Raw genomic sequence first — 20,055 nt, 5'->3', positions numbered from 1 at the left:
ATCAAGAGCTGATGTCATCAAAGTATCCACAAATGGCACTGTTGATATTCTGGCTGAATTTTTATAGAGGCCAAGAATATTAAACATCAGTCTCCATGGGGCTTTAAAACATAATAATCAAGGGTTGTAGTTATTTTCTATCTCCCACAGTAATTCTCCTGTAGACATTTCTGATTTCTGAAAGCAGACTGAGGAATAATAAAAGGCTGTTTTCAAATCTTTCTCCAATGAGTAGCGCTCAATGACACACATAAGAATGAGGGTAATTCAAAGTTTGGATGGAGGACATGTTAAGCCTATTAAGCACCTCCACCAAAAATCCATCACCATTGCAGGCTGCCATGCATCTCTCTCATCTTTTCCTAGAATCACCTCTCAGACCTCCCTTTAGAAATCCATCCATTCAAAGTCCTCGTGGTCCAGGTGGGGGCTCACTTAAACCCATTCCTAGCCCATGTGGTGGGCCTAAGTGGCACTATCACTTTTGTCTGTGATCAGATAAGGAACATAATCCAAACCAAACCAGGCATTGAAATTGCCTGCAATTACCCTCCTGATGCTGAAATTATGAAGCTGACAGACTCTCATGCCACAGGTGCTGGTGGCCATCTTGACAAGCTTGGCAAGACCTGCCTTAGAATTGAGGCTCCACAGAGGAAAGCAGAAATGAGAGGTAAAGTCACCTCATGCCTTTGATTGAGCCATTGATTCTATGTGCTCCCAGCCTCTTCAATTGCTTGATCCCCTAAATTCTTGCTTAAGCCAGTTTGAGTTGGTTTTACAATATGTATCCATGACTGGAGATTAAGAAAGCAACTGGAGGGACACCTGGGTGGCTCAGTGGTTGAGCCTCTACCTTTGGCTCAGGCCGTGATCCTGGAGTTCCAGGATCAAGTCCCACACCGGGATCCCTGCATGGAGCCTGCTTCTTCCTCTGCCTATGTCTCTGCCTCTCTCTCTCTCTCTCTCTCTCTCTCTGTCTCTCATGAATAAATAAAATCTTAAAAAAAAAAAAAGCAACTGGGATTTTGAAGTAGAAAAAAGGAAATGAGGCCAACATGGAAGAAATATTTCGAAATTACTATCAATAAAAAATAAATTCAAAACTTGGCAAGATTTAAGAGAGTCGCCCTTAGTCTCTAGGAGCCAACATTTAATCATTTCTGATATTTTTAGAATGTACACATCTCACATGGATACATAACAATCACCTGGAAAGACTGCTAAAATGCAGATTCTGACTCCTTACTACAAAGATTTGGGAGAAGATTCCAAAAAGTGCATTTTTAAAGCACCTAGTGATGAAGATTCAAGTACCAGAATCATATTTTCAGGAAAGAGATAAAGAATTTTCTAGTGACTCTGTCAGCTTCTAGGAGGGGTTTTGTCCTACTGCCAAGGGGCCAGAGTAGGAGACAAACTCCTCGGTCTGCCAGAGGCACAAATGATACATTTAGAAGGGGTACTAGAGAGAGAGTGCAGCCTGTCTGAAGGGAGCAAGGAACTCAGTGCCAGGTAATTAGCATCCTTTTTTTTTTTTTTAAGATTATTTATTTATTTATTCATAGAGACAGAGAGACAGAGAGAGAGGCAGAGACATAGGCAGAGGGAGAAGCAGGCTCCATGCTGGGAGCCCAATGTGGGACTTGATCCAGGGTCTCCAGGATCACGCCCTAGGCTGCAGGCAGCGCTAAACTGCTGCACCACCGGGGCTGCCCGGTAATTAGCATCCTGAGGAAAAGTGGACTCAGTATCTCTAGATCTCTGGCTTTTTAAGAGAAGGTGGGAATCTGTGTATTTAGGTAAACACTCCAAATATTTCAATCACAATTCCTTAAAAAAAAAAATAATAAAGCAATATCGCACAACCAAAAAAGAAAAAAAGAGAGAGAAAAAAAAAAGAGAGATTACTGATTATAAGCACTGACTCAGGATCCAGACTGCTTGACTTTGAAGCCTGGCCTCACCCCTTATTAATGTGGGCAACACAATTAACTTCTATATGCTTTGGTTTCCTCATCTATAAAATGGAGATCATCATATCAAGTCCACAGGATTATGGGGAGGACTACATGAGTAAAGAAGCCAGGACAGTGTCTAGCATATGGTTAACAGCATTTGTCAGCTGCCATCATCATCGGTTTCTTCTTCATCAAAGTTATTATGAGTAACCTTTTCTCCAGGTCACATCTGGCCTTTAGGAAACTGGCAGAAAAATGATGAATGTGATATCAGACTACAATCATAGGTTTGCCTATTTCTAGCTGTGTGACTTTGGAACCTTTCTAAGCATCTGTTTCCTCATCTGTAAAGTGGGAACAATGCACATGCCATGAGAACTGAAGGACTAAGGACAAGTAAAATGCTTACCAAAGTGCCTGGCCTTCAGTGTGGGCGTCATGGCTACTCAGGACTGGAACCTACTACTGGAAATGCCAATATACTAGAGCCAGTGATCATCTCTTAACACGACATTTAAGAGCTAGAGAAGTACCAGGACAATGGATGACATTCAATAATTTTACTAAAGAATTTTAATTAACCCATTTTAATAGAAACTGGGTGTAACAGGAAAAAGGCATGGCAATCGGTGGGACATAAATGTGAAATGATGTGGCTTCACACTGAGGATGTATAGTTAAAAAAAAAAAAAAAAAGGGGGGCCTGCCAGGGTTCCAAAGCTTCAACTATGGGGAGGGAATATTAGCAGACTGGCAAGATATCTAAGTAACTGTAATTTCCTAAAGACAAATGAAAATCTTTCTAGCAACTGGATCTTATTTTGTATTATCCAAATATTTTGTATGTTATATTTTTTGTCTTCTTTAAAAAAAATGCTTTATTGAGGTATGATTGACATACTAAAAGCCATAGATATTTTTTATCAAAAGAATTTTTTTAGCTTCACTGACGTATAACTGACAAAATGGTAAGATACTTAAAGTATACATCATGATGATGATTTGATATGGGTATATATACATTGTCAAAGGATTCCTCCCATCTAATTGATTAACCAAAAACAAAAACAAAAACAAAAAAAGCCATAGATATTTAATGTAAACAATTCGACATGTTTGGCTTTCTGTGTCTTCTTTCCAGTTCAACAGAACCTTAAACCATCTTTCTCTCAAAGAAAATAGGAATTCCAACAATGAGATGCTGGGACAAAATACGGACTTAAAAATTCATAGCCCTAATCATGGCTTTGACTTTGACATATACTCTGATTTCAGAAAATTTTTCATTTGATTTCATAAAATCTTTCATGTGATTTACCAAACATTTAAGAGTACTGCCATAACTTTCTTAGAACGGTTGCTAATGGATCCAAACAGGATAGGTAGAATGATTACTGGAATACAGAATGGATGAGGGAACAAGGAAGCCTGGTTCTCCCACTGTCTAGTAGGGGAGTACACACCATTCCTCGGTGTTCTCACCAGCAAAATGGAGAAGTTAATGCCTAGGTTGCTTAGCTCTCAACATTTCCAGGTGGTTTCTAGGATCTGTGTGAAATTGACTTGTAAACCATAAATGAACATAAATTACTTTTTCACTTAAAGGAAATAAGAAGCTCCCAAGCATTTACATATACATACACATACTTGGGGGCTTCCGAAGGGGACTTTGAGAATATAAGGTCATGTCAAAAATACGTTTCTAGAGCCTGTATTATAGGATATCTACTTTTAGATTTAGGTGCATTTCTGACTGCATACAGAGCTAATAAACTCTGTATTTAAAACACAAAGAGCACTGGATAAGCATGCAGGCTCTGAAGTTTAGCTTTTGGGGTTTGACACTCACTGGCTTTGTGATCTTGGGCAAGCTATTAGAGCTCTCTAGTATATGTGTAAAAAGCTTTACAAAGTGCCGGAGAAACATTAGCTCTTATAGTAATATTATCTCTTCACATTCCAAAGCAATGCTTTATCATTGCCTGCTAATGGAAAAGAAACATCAGCAATCTCATGTTCAAAAATAGGGGAGGCTGCTGAGAGAAAAAAAGGAAAAGCCTCAAAATACAATTAAATAACATTTGGTGTCTCTTAGAGGGAGTTAAAGGATGGTGGTTTGTTACAGATTTTCCAAGCTGTCTAAAACAAGGTACTTATACCAATGCTTTCATTTGGTATAAATAACTGTGTGCTTTGGTCAGTGGTATGCTTTGGTCAGTGGTCATGAAGCATGCATGAAGAGTGTTCATTCTCAAAGGCTCGTTTAGGCCAATAATTTGGGCACAGTTTGTAAAAGACTGGCCTATTGCTTTGTGCTCAACAGTCAGTACCACAGGGAGTATCTGGGATGACTCTTCATTGCTCAGCTCTTGCCTCAGTCACTGATGACAGAAAAGAATTGAGGCTGTCCCCTGGATGCTTCTTGCCACAGTCTCTTGCTCTTTTGCCTATAAACATTCCCAATATTATTCACACACTTTGTACCTCCTTCAAAAGACTAAAGCAGAAGTCACCTAAGATAGTAGCAACAGCATGTTAATTAAAATATCTCAGTAAATATTTTTATTTTTAAAAATTTTTTAAGATTTTATTTATTTATTCATGAGAGACATCGAGAGAGAGAGAAAAAGAGAGAGAGAGAGAGAGAGAGGCAGAGACACAGGCAGAGAGAGAAGCAGGCTCCATGCAGGGAGCCCAGTGCAGGACTCAATATCAGGACTCCAGGATCACGCCCTGGGCCGAAGGCAGACGCTCAACTGCTGAGCCACCCAGGCGTCCCTCTCAGTAAATATTTTTAATAGCTTCATCATGTTTCTATATGTGGATACAACACTCATTCCTTTATCATAACTCTCCCAACCAGGAGCCAAGACCTCATTATGTTATTGTCACTCTATGCACCAAGTAGCTGGTGGATTGCTACTTAAAGTGGTTCAGAGAGCAAAATGCTTTGACATAGCTAGTTTGATACACATATCATAGGCCGGGTAGTGTCAATTATTTGAAAGAATTTATATGAGTTAGGGTATGACAGGTTGTCAACTGTCATAGTTATAGCTTGGTAAGTGAGGAGGCATTTACTCAACATACTGAGGATGCCCATCACATGTGTATCTGAAGATAATTTCTCTCTGCATCCTATCAGCTTTCTTGGTGTTAAGGACAGGAAGCGAAAGAAGATAGTCAGCTACCACTTGACTTTTGTGTGGGTGTATGGAGAGCAAATGATCAAACTGATTCTAGCAATGATGACCTGGGCCCCAAAGTTTTTCTCTGATGCCAGAATTTCAAGTGAGCTTCTAATGGAGTCAGTTTCTGAGGCAAGCCTTCTAGAGATCAAGATTTATGGTAGCTAGAAACAGGAAGAGCAGTAAAACCTAGAGTCAATAAATCCTACTTTGTTCTTGCTTTATACCAAGAAATCTACTTAATAAAGAGGATAAGTAAGGGATACACATTTCTTGGGGACCATCCAGTCCACATGGCAGAGCTATTTCAGTGCACATCATTCCGAAGGTCTTATTTCTGTGCCCACAACTATGCTTTGGGTTATATTATCATTTGCTATCCTTACTTATTGGAAGATCAAGACATTATAATGTTAGCTACTTTTTAAAAGAAGTATTAGCTCTTTTTCTTCATAATCTGCTTCTCTATCAGCAAGGACTACTATACATGAATCATGTATTTCTAAGTAAGTGAAATGAGCTGATCTCAACAAATGCATATGTAAAAGATGGGAAATTTCTTCTAGCTATTATGACTATGGGTCAGCCCGTGGCCTAACCATTCTAACTAGAAAATGGAGATTTTCATGGAATCAGATTCTAGAGCTGAAAGGGAGAACTTAGATATGATTTAACCTTACCCATGAACCAAGAAGCTAGGATAACAAACTAGATCTCCCTTTACTCAATGCTTCTTGCAGAAAGATTGGGTTACTATTATAGCAATAAAACCATCAGAAATTATTTTAATTGTCACCTTGAAGAATTTAAGGCTTCTGAGCTTAATGAATTAGAAAACTTCAGGAGGCAGCCCGGGTGGGTCAGCAATTAGCGCCACTTTCAGCCCAGGGCCTGATCCTGGAGACCTGGGATGGAGTCCCATGTCAGGTTTCCTGCATGAAGCCTGTTTCTCCCTCTGCCTGTGTCTCTGCCTCTTTCTCTGTCTTTCATGAATAAATAAATAAAATCTTTTAAAAAAAAGAAAGAAAACTTCAGAGAGGCTTATATGGGTTCTAGGAAGCATTCAACTAATACAAGTATTTCCCTAAATATTCTATTAGATTTGCTAATGCAAGGAGGAAAATACAAGCTTAATTCCCCCTTTATTGGAATTTAGTCTAATCAAGTAATGACAGAAGTATGGTGATGTCAGGAAAGTTCACTAAGAGAGAGGAAGTTCTCATATACTGCAAATAGATAATTCCCCCAGAGTGATACACTAAATATTGAGGAAACTACTAAAGTAGAAGAAAAATAGAAGAAACAAGCTGTTCTTCAAAGTCACAATACTATAAACTGGAGTGACTCCTGTCTTGCGCAGTTGTGAGTCCCTATATAAGGTCAAACCTTCATATAGTGAAAAATATCTTTGAACAGTTCTGGGACACTACACTAACCCAAGAAATATACACCATAGTCTCTATGAATGGTACCCCTAGGAATTGTGCAATACTCAACCTGTATAGTCTTACTCAGAGGCATTGTCCTTGAAGATCCCCTCATAAAATATGGTATACCTAAGCTTGGGCATAGATGCCCCTGAATGCATATTTAAACGCATAATGCAAGGAGTATTATATGCTATGTAATATAGGGATCCCTGGGTGGCTCAGTGGTTTAGTGCCTGCCCTCGGCCCAGGGCGTGATTCCAGAGTCCGGGGAATCAAGTCCTGCATCAGGATCCCTGCATGGAGCTGGCTTTCCCTCTGCCTGTGTCTCTGCCTCTCTCTGTGTCTTCATGAATAAATAAAATATTTTTTAAAAAGATATAATCAAGTATCCATTATGTTTCCATCTTTCTCCAGTTAGGGGATATAGAAAAATTGAACAAGTTAACTGAACACTATACAATTCCACTGTAATCTCTATTTACAAAGGTGGAAGATAAAAGGATGCTACCAGCCTTCCATACAGCATCAAAGGATATTAAACTGTGAAGCAAGTCCTCATATTTCTCTTTATAAGCCACGAGGCATAATTACAGAACAGTGTCAAGACCAAGAAATAAATGAACAAAACACAAATATTCTTAATACATACCATTTTGAAGTGAAGGAAACAATGCTGATTCTTCTTGATTCCCTTCTATAGACATTTCCCTCTAGCATTTTTAAGATATTTGAGAGAAGTTAAAATATTCTTGCAAAGAATCATGGAGATAGATCATGGAAAAGACCACCCCTTCCTCAAGCTTTGCATGGTCAGTTTGAATTTTGTCAACCCTTCCGAACAGTTCTTGAGAAGAGATACCTTTTCTTCACTCTCTGCAAAACCCTCTCACCACCCCTTATCCCAAGTCCATCAAGGGGGAAGGTGGTCTGGTCTTTACCTGTAAAGCTACTGTTCATTTCAGGAACGTCATCCTCCTCCTCATTCTCCGCATGGACTATGCCAGCATTTTGCATATCATTGTAGGATTTGGTTCGCTTTGGGGTCGACTGCTTGGAGCCAGACTGAAGGCTTTGCAAGGCATCCGTTGTGATCACTTTCCCACTGACTGGCTGGCTAGGAGGTTTGGGTGTCCCATAATAGTTTCCTAGGTGATGGAGAGACACATTTGCATGTTTTAGAAAGAATACTTTGTGTTTTTTTTCAAGGCTTCACATCTGAATCTCTCAGCACATTGGGGAAAAAAAATTTTTTTTTAACTAGAAAACCAGAACACACTGTATTTCATTTCTGGAATAGGTTAGAAGAGATGTGGTTCCTACCAAGCTAGACATGGTGATTTCAGAAGTCAGGAGGAAAGCTGCATTGTTTAGTTGCAAAGAACCTACTAGTAGTAAAAACAAAGCTGGCTGTAATGAATAGCAAAACTTCCTCCTCATTACATTTGAAATTCAATTGGTCACTTTTTTATATATATGCACCAGAATAATGCTAAACCCAATTTAGAGTTAGCTTCACAGAAAATAAAAAATTCATTACTGCCAGCACCTTTACGTGCCTACAAAGTCAAGGTCACCTTCCCTTAATAAGGGGACTCCTTAAGAGGAAACCAGGGCACTATTTAAAAAGGAAGCCTGTGAATACCACGTGGCACCTCTTTAACTGAATGGCAGGCTTGACTCTCAGGGTCATGTGGGGTGGGAGCAAACCCTTGCCAAGTTTTAACAGAAAACTGTGTCAATGGTGGCACGCTGGTCACTCTTTTAGGAAATATCCATTTCACTTTGAGCCACTTTCTCCCCACATTTGACTCAATGTACTAAGTGATTCTAAATAGTACCTGGGGGGATCCCTGGGTGGCACAGCGGTTTGGCGCCTGCCTTTGGCCCAGGGCGCGATCCTGGAGACCCGGGATCGAATCCCACATCAGGCTCCCAGGGCATGGAGCCTGCTTCTCCCTCTGCCTGTGTCTCTGCCTCTCTCTCTCTCTGTGACTATCATAAATAAATAAAAATTAAAAAAAAAAAAGAATCTTTAAAAAATAAATAAATAAATAAATAGTACCTGGATGGATTTTTACATTTTATTATTTTAATAAATGTGTATATTTTTAATGTGGATTAAAAAATGTAGCTACGAAGTCATGGTTTTAATATAAAGTTTACTTTTCAAATTAAGTGAAAAAGCAATACTTTTTAAAAGTGACTTTCTTGTTTTAAAAGTCAGCTATATATAATAAAAAATAAGTAACTGAATAAATAATAGTAATGGCAGTGATTAGAGTTTCCTTTTGAAAACTTAAGTTAAAAAAATAAGTTATTTTAAAGAATATTCCAAGTAAATAATAGATATTATGCTCAGATATGGACAAAACCATAAAGGTGATTCATGAACAGCCAAAGTTTGAAAAATACAGCTCAATAATATGTAGTGACTACATGATAAAAAAAATAGCACTAGAATGCCACTAATCCAATCCCCATCACACATCTTCTAAAGGAAGGCCAGGAAGATAAATTACACTGAGTCCTTCAATAAATCCTAAGCAATGTTTGTAATTCTTTGCTTAGTAAAGCAGAATTTATACATAATAACAAATCTCGTACACACTGTTTCTTCCCCAGGATTCATCCCACTGTCTAACTTCAGTACATAATTACATAAAGTAGACATTTTATTACACAAGTACAAAAGCAAAAGGAAACAGTAACATATTGCTGTGCATGAGACACACAGGTGGTCAAGGACTGGCTTCCATTGAGCCTTTATTTTATAATTAAAATCTTTTTATTAATATCATTTTTAAAAAATATTTGTCAAACCACACTTACAAATATGCACAACCACTTTCTTTGACAGTGGTGTGACAGTGCAAGTCAGCAGGGAAACTAACCACACAAGTTAAAACCTATAGTAGACTAATGGGTACCATGTTTGAGTTAGAAGGACACCAGAGTAAAACCTGAAAGACATTTTGGAGGTTTGTACTCCACTCAATCATCATAGTTCTTTCACAGAAGATGACGGTATCAGTTTCTTCAAAAAACTTGTCAAGTTTCCAACATAATGGTCTGGGATGGGATATAACCAACCTGAAGAAAGCCATCCCATATATGTTTTTAGAGGCATTTCCATAGAGCTTACATCTAAGGACATCCCACGTCTTTGTTGAAGTTGAAAGCAGGCCATAGTGCTGAGTTTTTCATGGACTGAGGACTGTTAATGCAGTTTAGGCAAGTAAAACAGCTATTTAAAAATTCATCTTCACAGGGAAAAAAAAGAGAGACGAACTCTAATGAATTTAATTCTAATTCCCTCTGACCACTATTACACCAAAGTATCATGTGCATTTTTGAGTTGCAAGTGAAACAAAGACCAATGTCTACATAAGACGACTTCACCAAAAATATGGAACCAAAGGATGGGTCCTTTTATTTATAATTTTATCATTTTACAAACATTATCATTCACTTTCAGGGCCATTAAACCAAAGCAACATTCAGGAAATTGTTGTGACTTAAAAAAAAATCAACGAAAATGTAGATACCCTCAGTTTAGGACAAAAATAAATATCGGGAAAAGAAAAGTTCTCCATACATTTGACAACTACGTGTGGATTTTCCTCAGTTTTCAAGTTCAGAATCTTTCTTAATAAATGATGAGCAGATTTCTTAATGCAACTATAAACTCCCTAAAACAATCCACTTACTCGTAGTTGTTTACTGTTTCTGAAAATTAGTTTAAGATTGACTGGAGACCAAAAAAAAAAAAAAAAAAAAAACATATTAGGCTGAACCACATGCAATGGCTGTTGTAGAAGACAAGCTGTTGTGTAGCAGTAATCTCATCAGGTTAATCTAAGGTACAGGCATGTAGGTGGTGAAGAGACAGTCTGGGCTTCAAATCCTAGCTTCACCACTAACTGGCTCCGTAATCATAGGCATCTAACCATTCAACAAACAAACAAACAAACAAACAAGAAAAAAAAAAAACCTCTTTGTCCTCTTCTATAAAACTGGGATTCTATGAATACCTAGTTACTATCTAGAGCACCGGTTTTGAGGATAAAATGCAATGGTCCATTGAAAGCCGTTAATCCACACTAAAGTCGGCCACTACACTGAGCCTTGATAAATGCTACTTAATGTTGATAGTTTCTCTTTCTAATCTTTCAAATGAGCTCATTTCACCATGTTGGAAGGATTAATGAGACAATGTGTCTGAGGTGCCTCCCACAAGATAACTGAATATTATTCCTTTACTCTTGTAAGGGAACAAGCAGCAAAACTTGCCAATGACCAAATAACCTTGGGCAAGTTTTTTTTTTTTTTAACCCTCAGTCTAATACTTCTCCCATCTGACAGAAATGACAGCCCCAGCCTGACTGACTTCACAGGATTATAACTTTCTAGAAGGTATCCTGTAAACTCTAAGGAGTTATAAATGGGAAATGGTGTAATTATTCAAATCCCTCCAGCATTTCTTATCTTCCATATTGCCTACAAACTTTAAGGAGAAGTTTATTTCTAGTAGTTCTCTAACTATAGAGGGTTCACCTTGCCTTCAAAGACATTGTCCACCTCTCCCCCCTCCACACACACACCGATTTAAAAAAGATAACTTGAATTAGTCACTAACATATAAAAATGGAATGCTTCTGATTAAAATCTGGATATACTGAGAAGTGCTGCTTGACAAACTGTAAGTTCTGGTTCCTTAGATTCCGTCTCTCCCAGACAGTGTTGATGACATGTGTGTGACCACAGCCAATTTACCTGGAACACACTACATTCATTGAATTAAGGGTTTTGTTTTGTTTTTTTTAAAGATTTTATTTATTTATTTGACAAAGAGAGAGAGCACAAGCAGAGGGATAGGAAGAAGCAGGCTCCTTGCCGACCATAGAGCCTGACATGGATTCTGGGAACATGGCTTGAGCCGAAGGCAGACGCTTAACCAGTTGAGCCACCCAGGTGCCCCTGCATTAAGGATTTCTGCAGAGAACTTGTTCTCCCACCTTTGGTGTGTCCCTGTCCTTGCTAGATGAATATCTTGGCCCCAGTCAAGAAGAGCTTTGCTAAGGCTGCTGTAATGCAAAGGCATGGGCATACAAAGGGGCTTAGACACAGAAGGGAGGGAAGAAAACCTAAAACTTCAAAAATGGCCTCAACAACTCGAAGACTGGTCTTAGTGATTTGATTCTGGGTAAATGTGGTTTTGGTCCCTTGGACTCCGGGTGGATGGAGTTATGCTGAAATCCCATGTTGTCTTCACCAAGGAAGGATGGGCAGGATGAGTGGTGCATTTGCTATGGGCCAGGCACCATGGGTTCACTGTTTCGACCTGCCCTCTTCACTTTCCGCATCTAGCTGCCTGGCCCCTGGGCATGTCCCTTACAACTGGCCTCTGCCAGCAAACTCTCTGTCTTATCAAGCTTCCACGCTGGTCATCATCAGGCCAAGCCTGGCCATGGTAGAGTGCAAACTTACAGACAGTATGCGCAACAGACTTCCTGTGAGGAATACATGGATCACTTGACGGTATTAAATAAAAATCAGATGAAGAATTAGAAGCGATTAAAAAATTAATTGGGTTATCACCTGGCAGCCTTTACAGTTTCTAGGAGACCTGAGTCTAACTGTCCCACACTCCCCACGTTAGCTAACACACACTTCCTGAGGTGGCTGGCTCCCTCTCAAGTGGGAATGTGTGTGTCTCTGCAGCTATTTTCAAAACTGGCTCTACAATAAAACTTAACAGGGATGGTGGCTGGGGAGGGAAGAGAGGGCAAGGGAAGACAGAAGAGGAAGCCACTGCTGGCCTTAATTAACAGGCACAATCTTTGGCCATGACCAAGCCAAAGAAAATATTTTCTGACATGCACTTAAAAATTAATGGGGACTGCAAATCAATTTTTAGAGCTTGATAAAATATTTAAGGAGGACCATAACCCTGAGTTTTAAGCCAGAATGAATCAAATCTACACAGCCTTTCACTCTACAAGTTTAGTATTCATTTATCTCACTATAGAGCTTTTTTTTAATTTCTGCCAGCCACTATGCCAGACACTAGAAATAAAATGTAAAAAAGGGGATGAAAACATGATCTTCATAAATGCTCTTGTGTGGCACACATCAGTTTTCTTATTTTAAAGATTTTATTTATTTATTTATTTGAGAGCAAGCGAGAGAACATGAGCAGGAGAGAGGGGAAGAGAGAGAAGCAGACTCCTCACTGAGCAGGGAGCCCGACTGGGGTCTCGATACCGAGGACCCCGGGGATCACAACCTGAGCTGAAGGTAGACGCTTAACCCACTGAGCCACCCAGGCGCCCTTACCTCAGTTTTCTTAAATGTCGTGCAAACAATAAAGTTCTGTTGGCATGGAGATTCTGACTGAGTGGGTCAGGGTAGGGCCCAAGATTCTGAATTTCTAACAAGTACTCATGGTGCACTAGATCACCATTGCTCTTTAGGAGATGAGGAACACAGAGGCCAAGGCCAGTAGAAATGCCTGCCTTATGAGTCACTGGCTGGTCCAGGTTAAATAAGCACTCAGGCTCTTTGTCCTCCAGTTTATAATTCTATGCAGGAGGTGGGTGGGAGCCGGGGACACTTGTCTGTCCACTTCCTATAGAACAAGCTTCTGAAACTAAGAACAAGATGGTAGTGACTACCAATAGCTGGGAATCTATAGTATATGTCTTCAATGGGGCAATATGACCCCCAAGGGGGCAAAAGTCGGTTTGGGGTGTGGCAGGGTATAAAAGTCTTACTCTTTTTATGTGTAAAGCACAGATATATATATATATATATAGTATCTAAGGCCAAAGACATCCAGGATCTCTGTTTTTGCTAGCCTCACAGTCATGCCATTATCATCCACTTGTCCTCAGAGACTATTTCTGACCCCCACCCCCAATTAGATCAAAACTACCCTTAAATGTCCTCAGGGAACCATGTACCTCTCCTTCCCAATGCCTGTTGTTGTAATCATCATATGGTTTAACTGACCAGTATCGGTCTTTACCTCTAGACCACAAGCACCATGAGAGCAGGGACAGTCTCTGCTTTTGTACACTACTGCATCTCCAGGCCTAATGCAGTGCCAGCCCATAGAATTAGGAATTCTCTGAGAATGAGGAAATAAACAAGTAGAGACAGCACACAGGAATTCCAGCCAGGGATGCTCCTCCATACCTCTATTGTGGATCTGGTTTTTTAATAGCATGACTCATGGCAGTTTCTTCCCAGTCCATCAATCACATCTCAGTGACCTCAGATCTGCACTATTTCACTTTCCACTTGCTTGCTCAGCACATGATGGTATCAGTCCTAAAACACCCATCGCTTTCTTTTTACTCTTCCCTTTCTTACCTGCTCCACCCTACAGAAACATGATTTGCACGCAAAGGACAATAAGCCACTGTCCTATAATAAGATGTTTGTTCTTGCCACTGCCATTTGGCTTTGAACAGAAGAGGGTAATATAACTTAATAGCTTTGTGACCCTGAGCAAGGTAAGGGACCTCTCTCTTTGTGGCCTCAGTTCTCATGGTATAAAGATAAGAAAAGTACTCATCTAGCAGGTTTTTTTGTGTAGATGAAATTAGACACTGTGTACAAAGAACTCACCATTGCGTTTGGAACAATGTTAGCATGTAATGAACCCTAGCAGTCTTAAGTGGCACCTACTGTTGTAGACCAATAAAAGCTCTAAAATACAGAAGAGGGTGTTGTTATCAAATGTATATTTAAAGAACAATATTAATCAAAATTTACCTTTATTGTGTACCTCTCATGTCACTACCCATACATTCACTTACTATAATCTTCATTAATACTCCTATGGAAAAAGAGACATCAGTATTCCCAGATGACGATGAGATTCACACAATGTGTAAATGGGGACTAGCGTTGACATGTCCCCAACACTTATGTTGTCAACTCCAGGAATCTCTGTGGATCTCTAAGCAGGGAATTAAGCGAAACTACCCTGGCACCAGCCTCTTCATCTTCATATGCAGAGGAACAGCCTATTGCAGCACAGATTCCCTTTGGTTATTCTCATTATCAACAGAGAACATTCCATGGTGGAGTTTGCCAACAGAGCTTATCACAACAGACGGCTTCCAGGGCCTGCCAAAGAACAGGACTCCAGACCGTCTCGTTTTCCTCAATGACAAACAAGAACTCTCTTCACCCCTGCTTTATCTCTGTGTCCCCAAAAAGTATACCCTTGGCAGCTGCTTTTTTTGTAGACCTTCTAGGAAGCAAAAACAATAACATTATTGAATGCCGACATCCCTCTCCTTAATTAACATGCAGAAATATGCAACCCATAACTCGAATTTAAAATGTCACACTGGCACTGCACTTCCATGCTGAGGGAAAACCTTTGCAATGCTCAAAGTGTATAATCAGCCTCTTCTACCCAGAGGCATTTGTAAAACAGGCATGTTTGGAACCACCCCCACTGAATAGTTCATCCCTTGTAAACTCTCTCCTAGAGAAGTCCCAAGGGCTGGCTGAGGCAGCAACCTGTCTCACTGAGTGAAAATGTCAACAAGGAAAAAAAAAAAAAAAAAAGAAAGAAAGAAAGAAAGAAAAGCAAGGCAAAGAGAGATGGTGCAGCTGATTTATTTTAAGCACCGTATCAAATAAATTTGTTCAGTGCCACAATTAGGAATTTGAGCCAAGGAGGAAAGACACATTTATTTCTGTTTTCTTTGCCTTGATGTCAAATCTATCTAATGACAGGAGGAGGCGTTGGTTCAAATTGCAAAGCAGAGATCAATGATGAGCTCCACAAATAGCTTCTATGCTTTGTGAGGGACAATAGTTAGGCTCTTAATGTAGACAGGTAGAGCCACTAACTGGTGGAGTGAATGCAACTCTCAGCATTATAGCTGCTGGGGCACAGGAAGTTTCATTATGCAGCCCCTAGCCCCACCACCAAACCTGGTCCTTTCCCAAGTTCCTTATCTCAGCAAATGGTACCAGCATCCATCTAATTATGTAAGACAGAAACTAGGAGTCATAAAGAAGGACCACGATCACTTGCATCTTCTACCTCCTTCTTATAACTGCTACATTTACCAAGTCCAGCTTTTTACATTCACATTAATATCTCAAGATGTAGTCATCTCACCACCGCCACCACCACCACAGTGCAAAGCTGACTCCATCTAGGGTTGCCAGATAAAACACAAAACCAGATGTTCTCTATTTTTATTTGTTAAATCTAGCAATCTCACTTCTAGAGTGATTCACTTCAATGATTACTTCTATAGGAAAGCTTTTCCCAACTCCAGAGAGATCAAATCTCCTCAACCTAAAGTCTCCTCTAGGGATGCCTGGGTGGCGCAGTGGTTTGGTGCCTGCCTTTGGCCCAGGGCGTGATCCTGGAGACCCGGGATCGAATCCCACGTCGGGCTCCCGGTGCCTGGAGCCTGCTTCTCCCTCTGCCTGTATCTCTGCCTCTCTCTCTCTCTCTCTCTGTGACTATCATAAATAAATAAATTTTAAAAAAAATTAAAAAAAAATAAAGTCTCCTCTATAGACTCTTGCACACTCACAACTGTACACTTATTTCTGTGACTATTTGAATACTGTGCCTTGTGCACTGTAAGACCCAGGAGGACACTGACCATATCTGGTTTTGCTCAGCATTTTATGTTTAAAGAAACAACTGAGGAAACCAACTAGTCATACAGTCTACAAAGGAGGTGTCCATTTCCAGGGAGCAGAATGGGAAATATAAGGATTGCAGTCCTGCCTGTGACGTAGCTTGGGCGATGCGCTTTTGTGCAGGCTTTCTCCCAATTCTCTCTAGTGTCTTAGACTAGTCTCTCCCTGAATCTCAGTTCTGTCTTCTGAAGAAATGACTCTACTGCATTTCCAGCTTTAAAATCCTATAACCGGGATCCCTGGGTGGCGCAGCGGTTTAGCGCCTGCCTTTGGCCCAGGGCGCGATCCTGGAGACCCGGGATCGAATCCCACATTGGGCTCCCGGTGCATGGAGCCTGCTTCTCCCTCTGCCTATGTCTCTGCCTCTCTCTCTCTTTCTCTCTGTGACTATCATAAATAAACTTAAAAAAATAAAAAATAAAATAAAATAAAATAAAATCCCATAACCCTGCAACCCTACACTCCATACATATACTGACCCTTAAGGACTTTGCCTATGGTTACCCCACCTGAGGTTTTATTGCTTCACTCTACTTGTCCACCTTTTCACATGTCATTGATGTGCCCACAAAAGATCACCACTCACTACTCTGCAGTAACACACTCTTTGAGGGGATTCAAAATTATCCTGTTTTAAAGGAGCTTAACTCTTAAGCATGTGCTTAGCTCTCTACAGTCAGCTGAGAGGGGAGGGCCCATCTGGAGTAGGTGCTCACCATTCCCTGTAGCAGCTTTCATTCTCGAGCTGTGCTGTCAAATGTGGCAGCCACCAGATACCTGTGACTATGCAATGTAAAATCAGTTTCAATTAAACTAAATGTAAAATTCAGTTGCTTAGTCACAATAATTACATGCGGCTAGTGGCTGCCATGTTGGACGGCCCAGAATGCTGAACAGTTCCATCACCAAAGGAAGTTTTGTTGGCCTTCACTGGTTCTCAAGCAAGGCATAGTTCTTTGTCCCTCCTTCTCTAGGACTCATGTTCTGACCTTCTCTTGGTTTATCCCACTTGCTATCCCTGGAATCAGGCCTCAATACTAGTACTAACTTCCAAACTGAAATCCTATTCCTCAGTCGTTCATTTGAACCCCTGAGGTCCTCTGACAAGCTTCAGTTCAACTGTCACATCCACAAGGGGGTCTACTCTAATGTGAGATGAGATGCAGTACCCTTGTCGTATGCTTCTGGAGCACCCCGGTCTCCATTCTCAGAATACATGTGGCTTCTCTTGAAATTGTTTAATTTGCCTCATAATATTGAGGGGCTGCAGAGTACAAACCCTGGAGCCAGGCTGCGTGAGTTTGGATCCCAGCTCTATTCCCAGTTCACCATGTGAACTTAGAAAAATAACTGGCCTCTCTGGACCTCATGCTCTTCTTCCATAAAATGGGGAATCAACTGTACCTACCTCATAGGATCGGTGAGTAATTAAGTGAGTGGGTGCATGCAACATACTTTGAAGAACATCCAGCACATAGGATATGCTGGACAGTGTTGGCAAAAATAAAAAACGAAAACCATAAGCATCTTTAAAGGCAGAGCTGCTTGGTTTTCCGTCCTTTACATAACACCTTTGCCACAGAATAACATCTGATGCAGGAGCCCCTAGGTGGCTCAGCCAGTTAAGGTCTGCCTTTGGCTCAGGTCATGATCCCCGGGTCCTGGGATCAAGTCTTGCATTGGGTTCCCTGCTCAGGGGGAACCTGCTTCTCCTTCTCGCTCTGACACTCCCCCTTCTTGTATTCTCTCTCACTCTCTCAAATAAATAAAATCTTAAAAAAAGAAAAATCTAATGCAAAGCAAATGGTCAATAAATACTTACTGAATTGAACTGTGTATGTCCCAACGGGCTTGCTCTAATACTGCACTGCCGGAAACTTCCTGTATAGTCCTATTCAGAGCACTGTAGTGAGGTATTGGTGCAGGGATGCTCACTGCAGCCATGTTTACAAGACACCAAAAATGGGGGAGGGGTGGGAACATCCTGAATGTCCACCTGCAGAGGACTGGTCAGCATACATTGGGATACTTCGTAGCATTTTCAAAGACTGAGATAGAACTGTATGGGGTAATGCGGAAAAATTTCCAAGATAAGTGAAGTCGGAAGGCTAAGAATAGGGTGAGATAAACATGAGTATGTAGGTACATGCCCTCTGTGTCCCCAAACTTGCCCTGTGTGCAAGTTTTCTGAATCTCTACACTAGATCCTTTAACGGTGGCTCCCTATGGGGAGGAAGAGAAGCAAAATGGACTTACATAGGTTTATGTTCTTCACTATAGTATTTCGTCAAGTACATTTATTCCTTTTACTTAAAATGATCAAAGTGGCTTGCCTTAAAGAGTGTGTTGTGGGGGCACTTGCCTGGCTCAGTAGGAAGAGCATGCAACGCTTCACCTCAAGGTCATGAGTTTGAGCCCCACACTGGGTGTAGAGAATATAAAAAAGATAAATAAATAAATAAGCTTAAAAATAAAAAAAAAATAAAAAAAAAAAAGAGTGTTTTTATGCCAGACTTTTCCTCTCTGGAACAAGGACAGGCAAAAAAAAAAAAAAAAAAAAACCTGAGCAGAAAATAAGATGGTGAGTACCTGGCAAGTAAATAAAGACATTTTACTGGCAACCACACTGGTTTACTGACTAGCAGAAGGGGGAGGGAATCCACCAGGGTGGCAATTTCGGACCAGTCGTGTGTGTAAATATAAGAGCTAATGCTGATTGAGAGCTTACATGTGTCAGACACTATGCTCAGCCCTTTCCAATTATTGTCTCATTTAATCCTACCTATGAGGAAGCACTATTATTATCCTCATTTTACCAAAGGGAAAATGGAGACACGGAGCATTAAGCAACTTGCCGGAGGGCACACAGCTCGACAGCAGAGGGGCTGAGATTCCATCTCAGGCAGGGCAGCCGCCCAGCCTGCACGCCCAGCCTGCACGCTCGTTAGTGTCCGACAGACAGCCACCGTCGGGGCCAGTCCAAGGGAGGCAAGGACAGAGGAAGTTCTCTCAAGATCTACCCAGCTCTATTCCTGTGACAGTATCTGGCATTTAATAAAAATTCCATTTTGCTTCCAGCTTATAAGAGTCAACATAATACACTTCAGTTAGTCCCAAAAAAGTATGAGCTGTCTCATATGGTAGGGAAATTATACAGCTAAAAGGTCAAAGGCTGACAAACACTGAACAGTCAAACGGCTGAAAAATGGAATGTATTAACGCTGGGCCTAAGAAAATTTCAACTCCGAAACAACAGAGCAACAGTCACAGAACGACAGTTTTACATGAGACGATTGGACACTCTGAAAAACATTTCCCTGTTGCTACCCACCATGGAGTTAGGTTCACGTATGGACGAGTTATTTCTAAGACTTTTTAGTTACATTCAGGATGTTCTTCTTGGGGTTTTCAGGTAAGAATGTGTGAGATCTGAAAGTCCAACTGAGCTGGGTTTGGTTCCAGGCTCCTGCATTTTAGCACCAGCTATACAACCTCGAAAATGTTCCTAAATGCTAGGTCTCAGCAAACCCATCTAAAAATTCAGTGATAAGAGTTACCTCTGTCAATGCAATATAATTAAAAAGGAAACAAAATAACTCCATCTACAAATCATTTGTAATATAAACAACTGGAGAAAATGAGTTTATCTTCCTTGTTTCCCAGACAAGTTGTTGTCTACACCACATGCTTTTCTTTTCCAATCCAACACTCTTTGGCATTGCACAACTACTCTCCCCTTCATCCTTTCCAAAAATGCAAATGGTTGTTTTTTATATTAGGGGATTTAAG

At 40.5% G+C, this 20,055-nt stretch overlaps 1 protein-coding gene across 17 annotated transcripts in view; it reads right to left on the bottom strand.

The window, feature by feature from the left end:
• Nucleotides 1-20,055, bottom strand: part of MAGI1 (membrane associated guanylate kinase, WW and PDZ domain containing 1) — a 638,869-nt gene that overhangs the window by 107,433 nt on the left and 511,381 nt on the right. For 15 of the 17 annotated variants that reach the window (XM_077858168.1, XM_077858158.1, XM_077858160.1 and 12 more), the window contains exon 4: nt 7,518-7,724. In XM_077858168.1, coding sequence (XP_077714294.1) covers nt 7,518-7,724 — 207 coding nt within the window. Of the gene's footprint in view, nt 1-7,517; nt 7,725-12,915; nt 12,951-13,606; nt 13,687-20,055 lie in introns of those variants that run through there. The other 2 variants (XM_077858172.1, XM_077858173.1) reach the window with 2 other exon arrangements.

This window comes from Canis aureus, chromosome 19 (assembly GCF_053574225.1).
Source record: "Canis aureus isolate CA01 chromosome 19, VMU_Caureus_v.1.0, whole genome shotgun sequence".
Classification (NCBI taxonomy): Eukaryota; Metazoa; Chordata; class Mammalia; order Carnivora; family Canidae; genus Canis; species Canis aureus.
The sequence above is the reverse complement of the archived record's forward strand: the minus strand, read 5'-3'. Positions and strand labels throughout refer to the sequence as shown.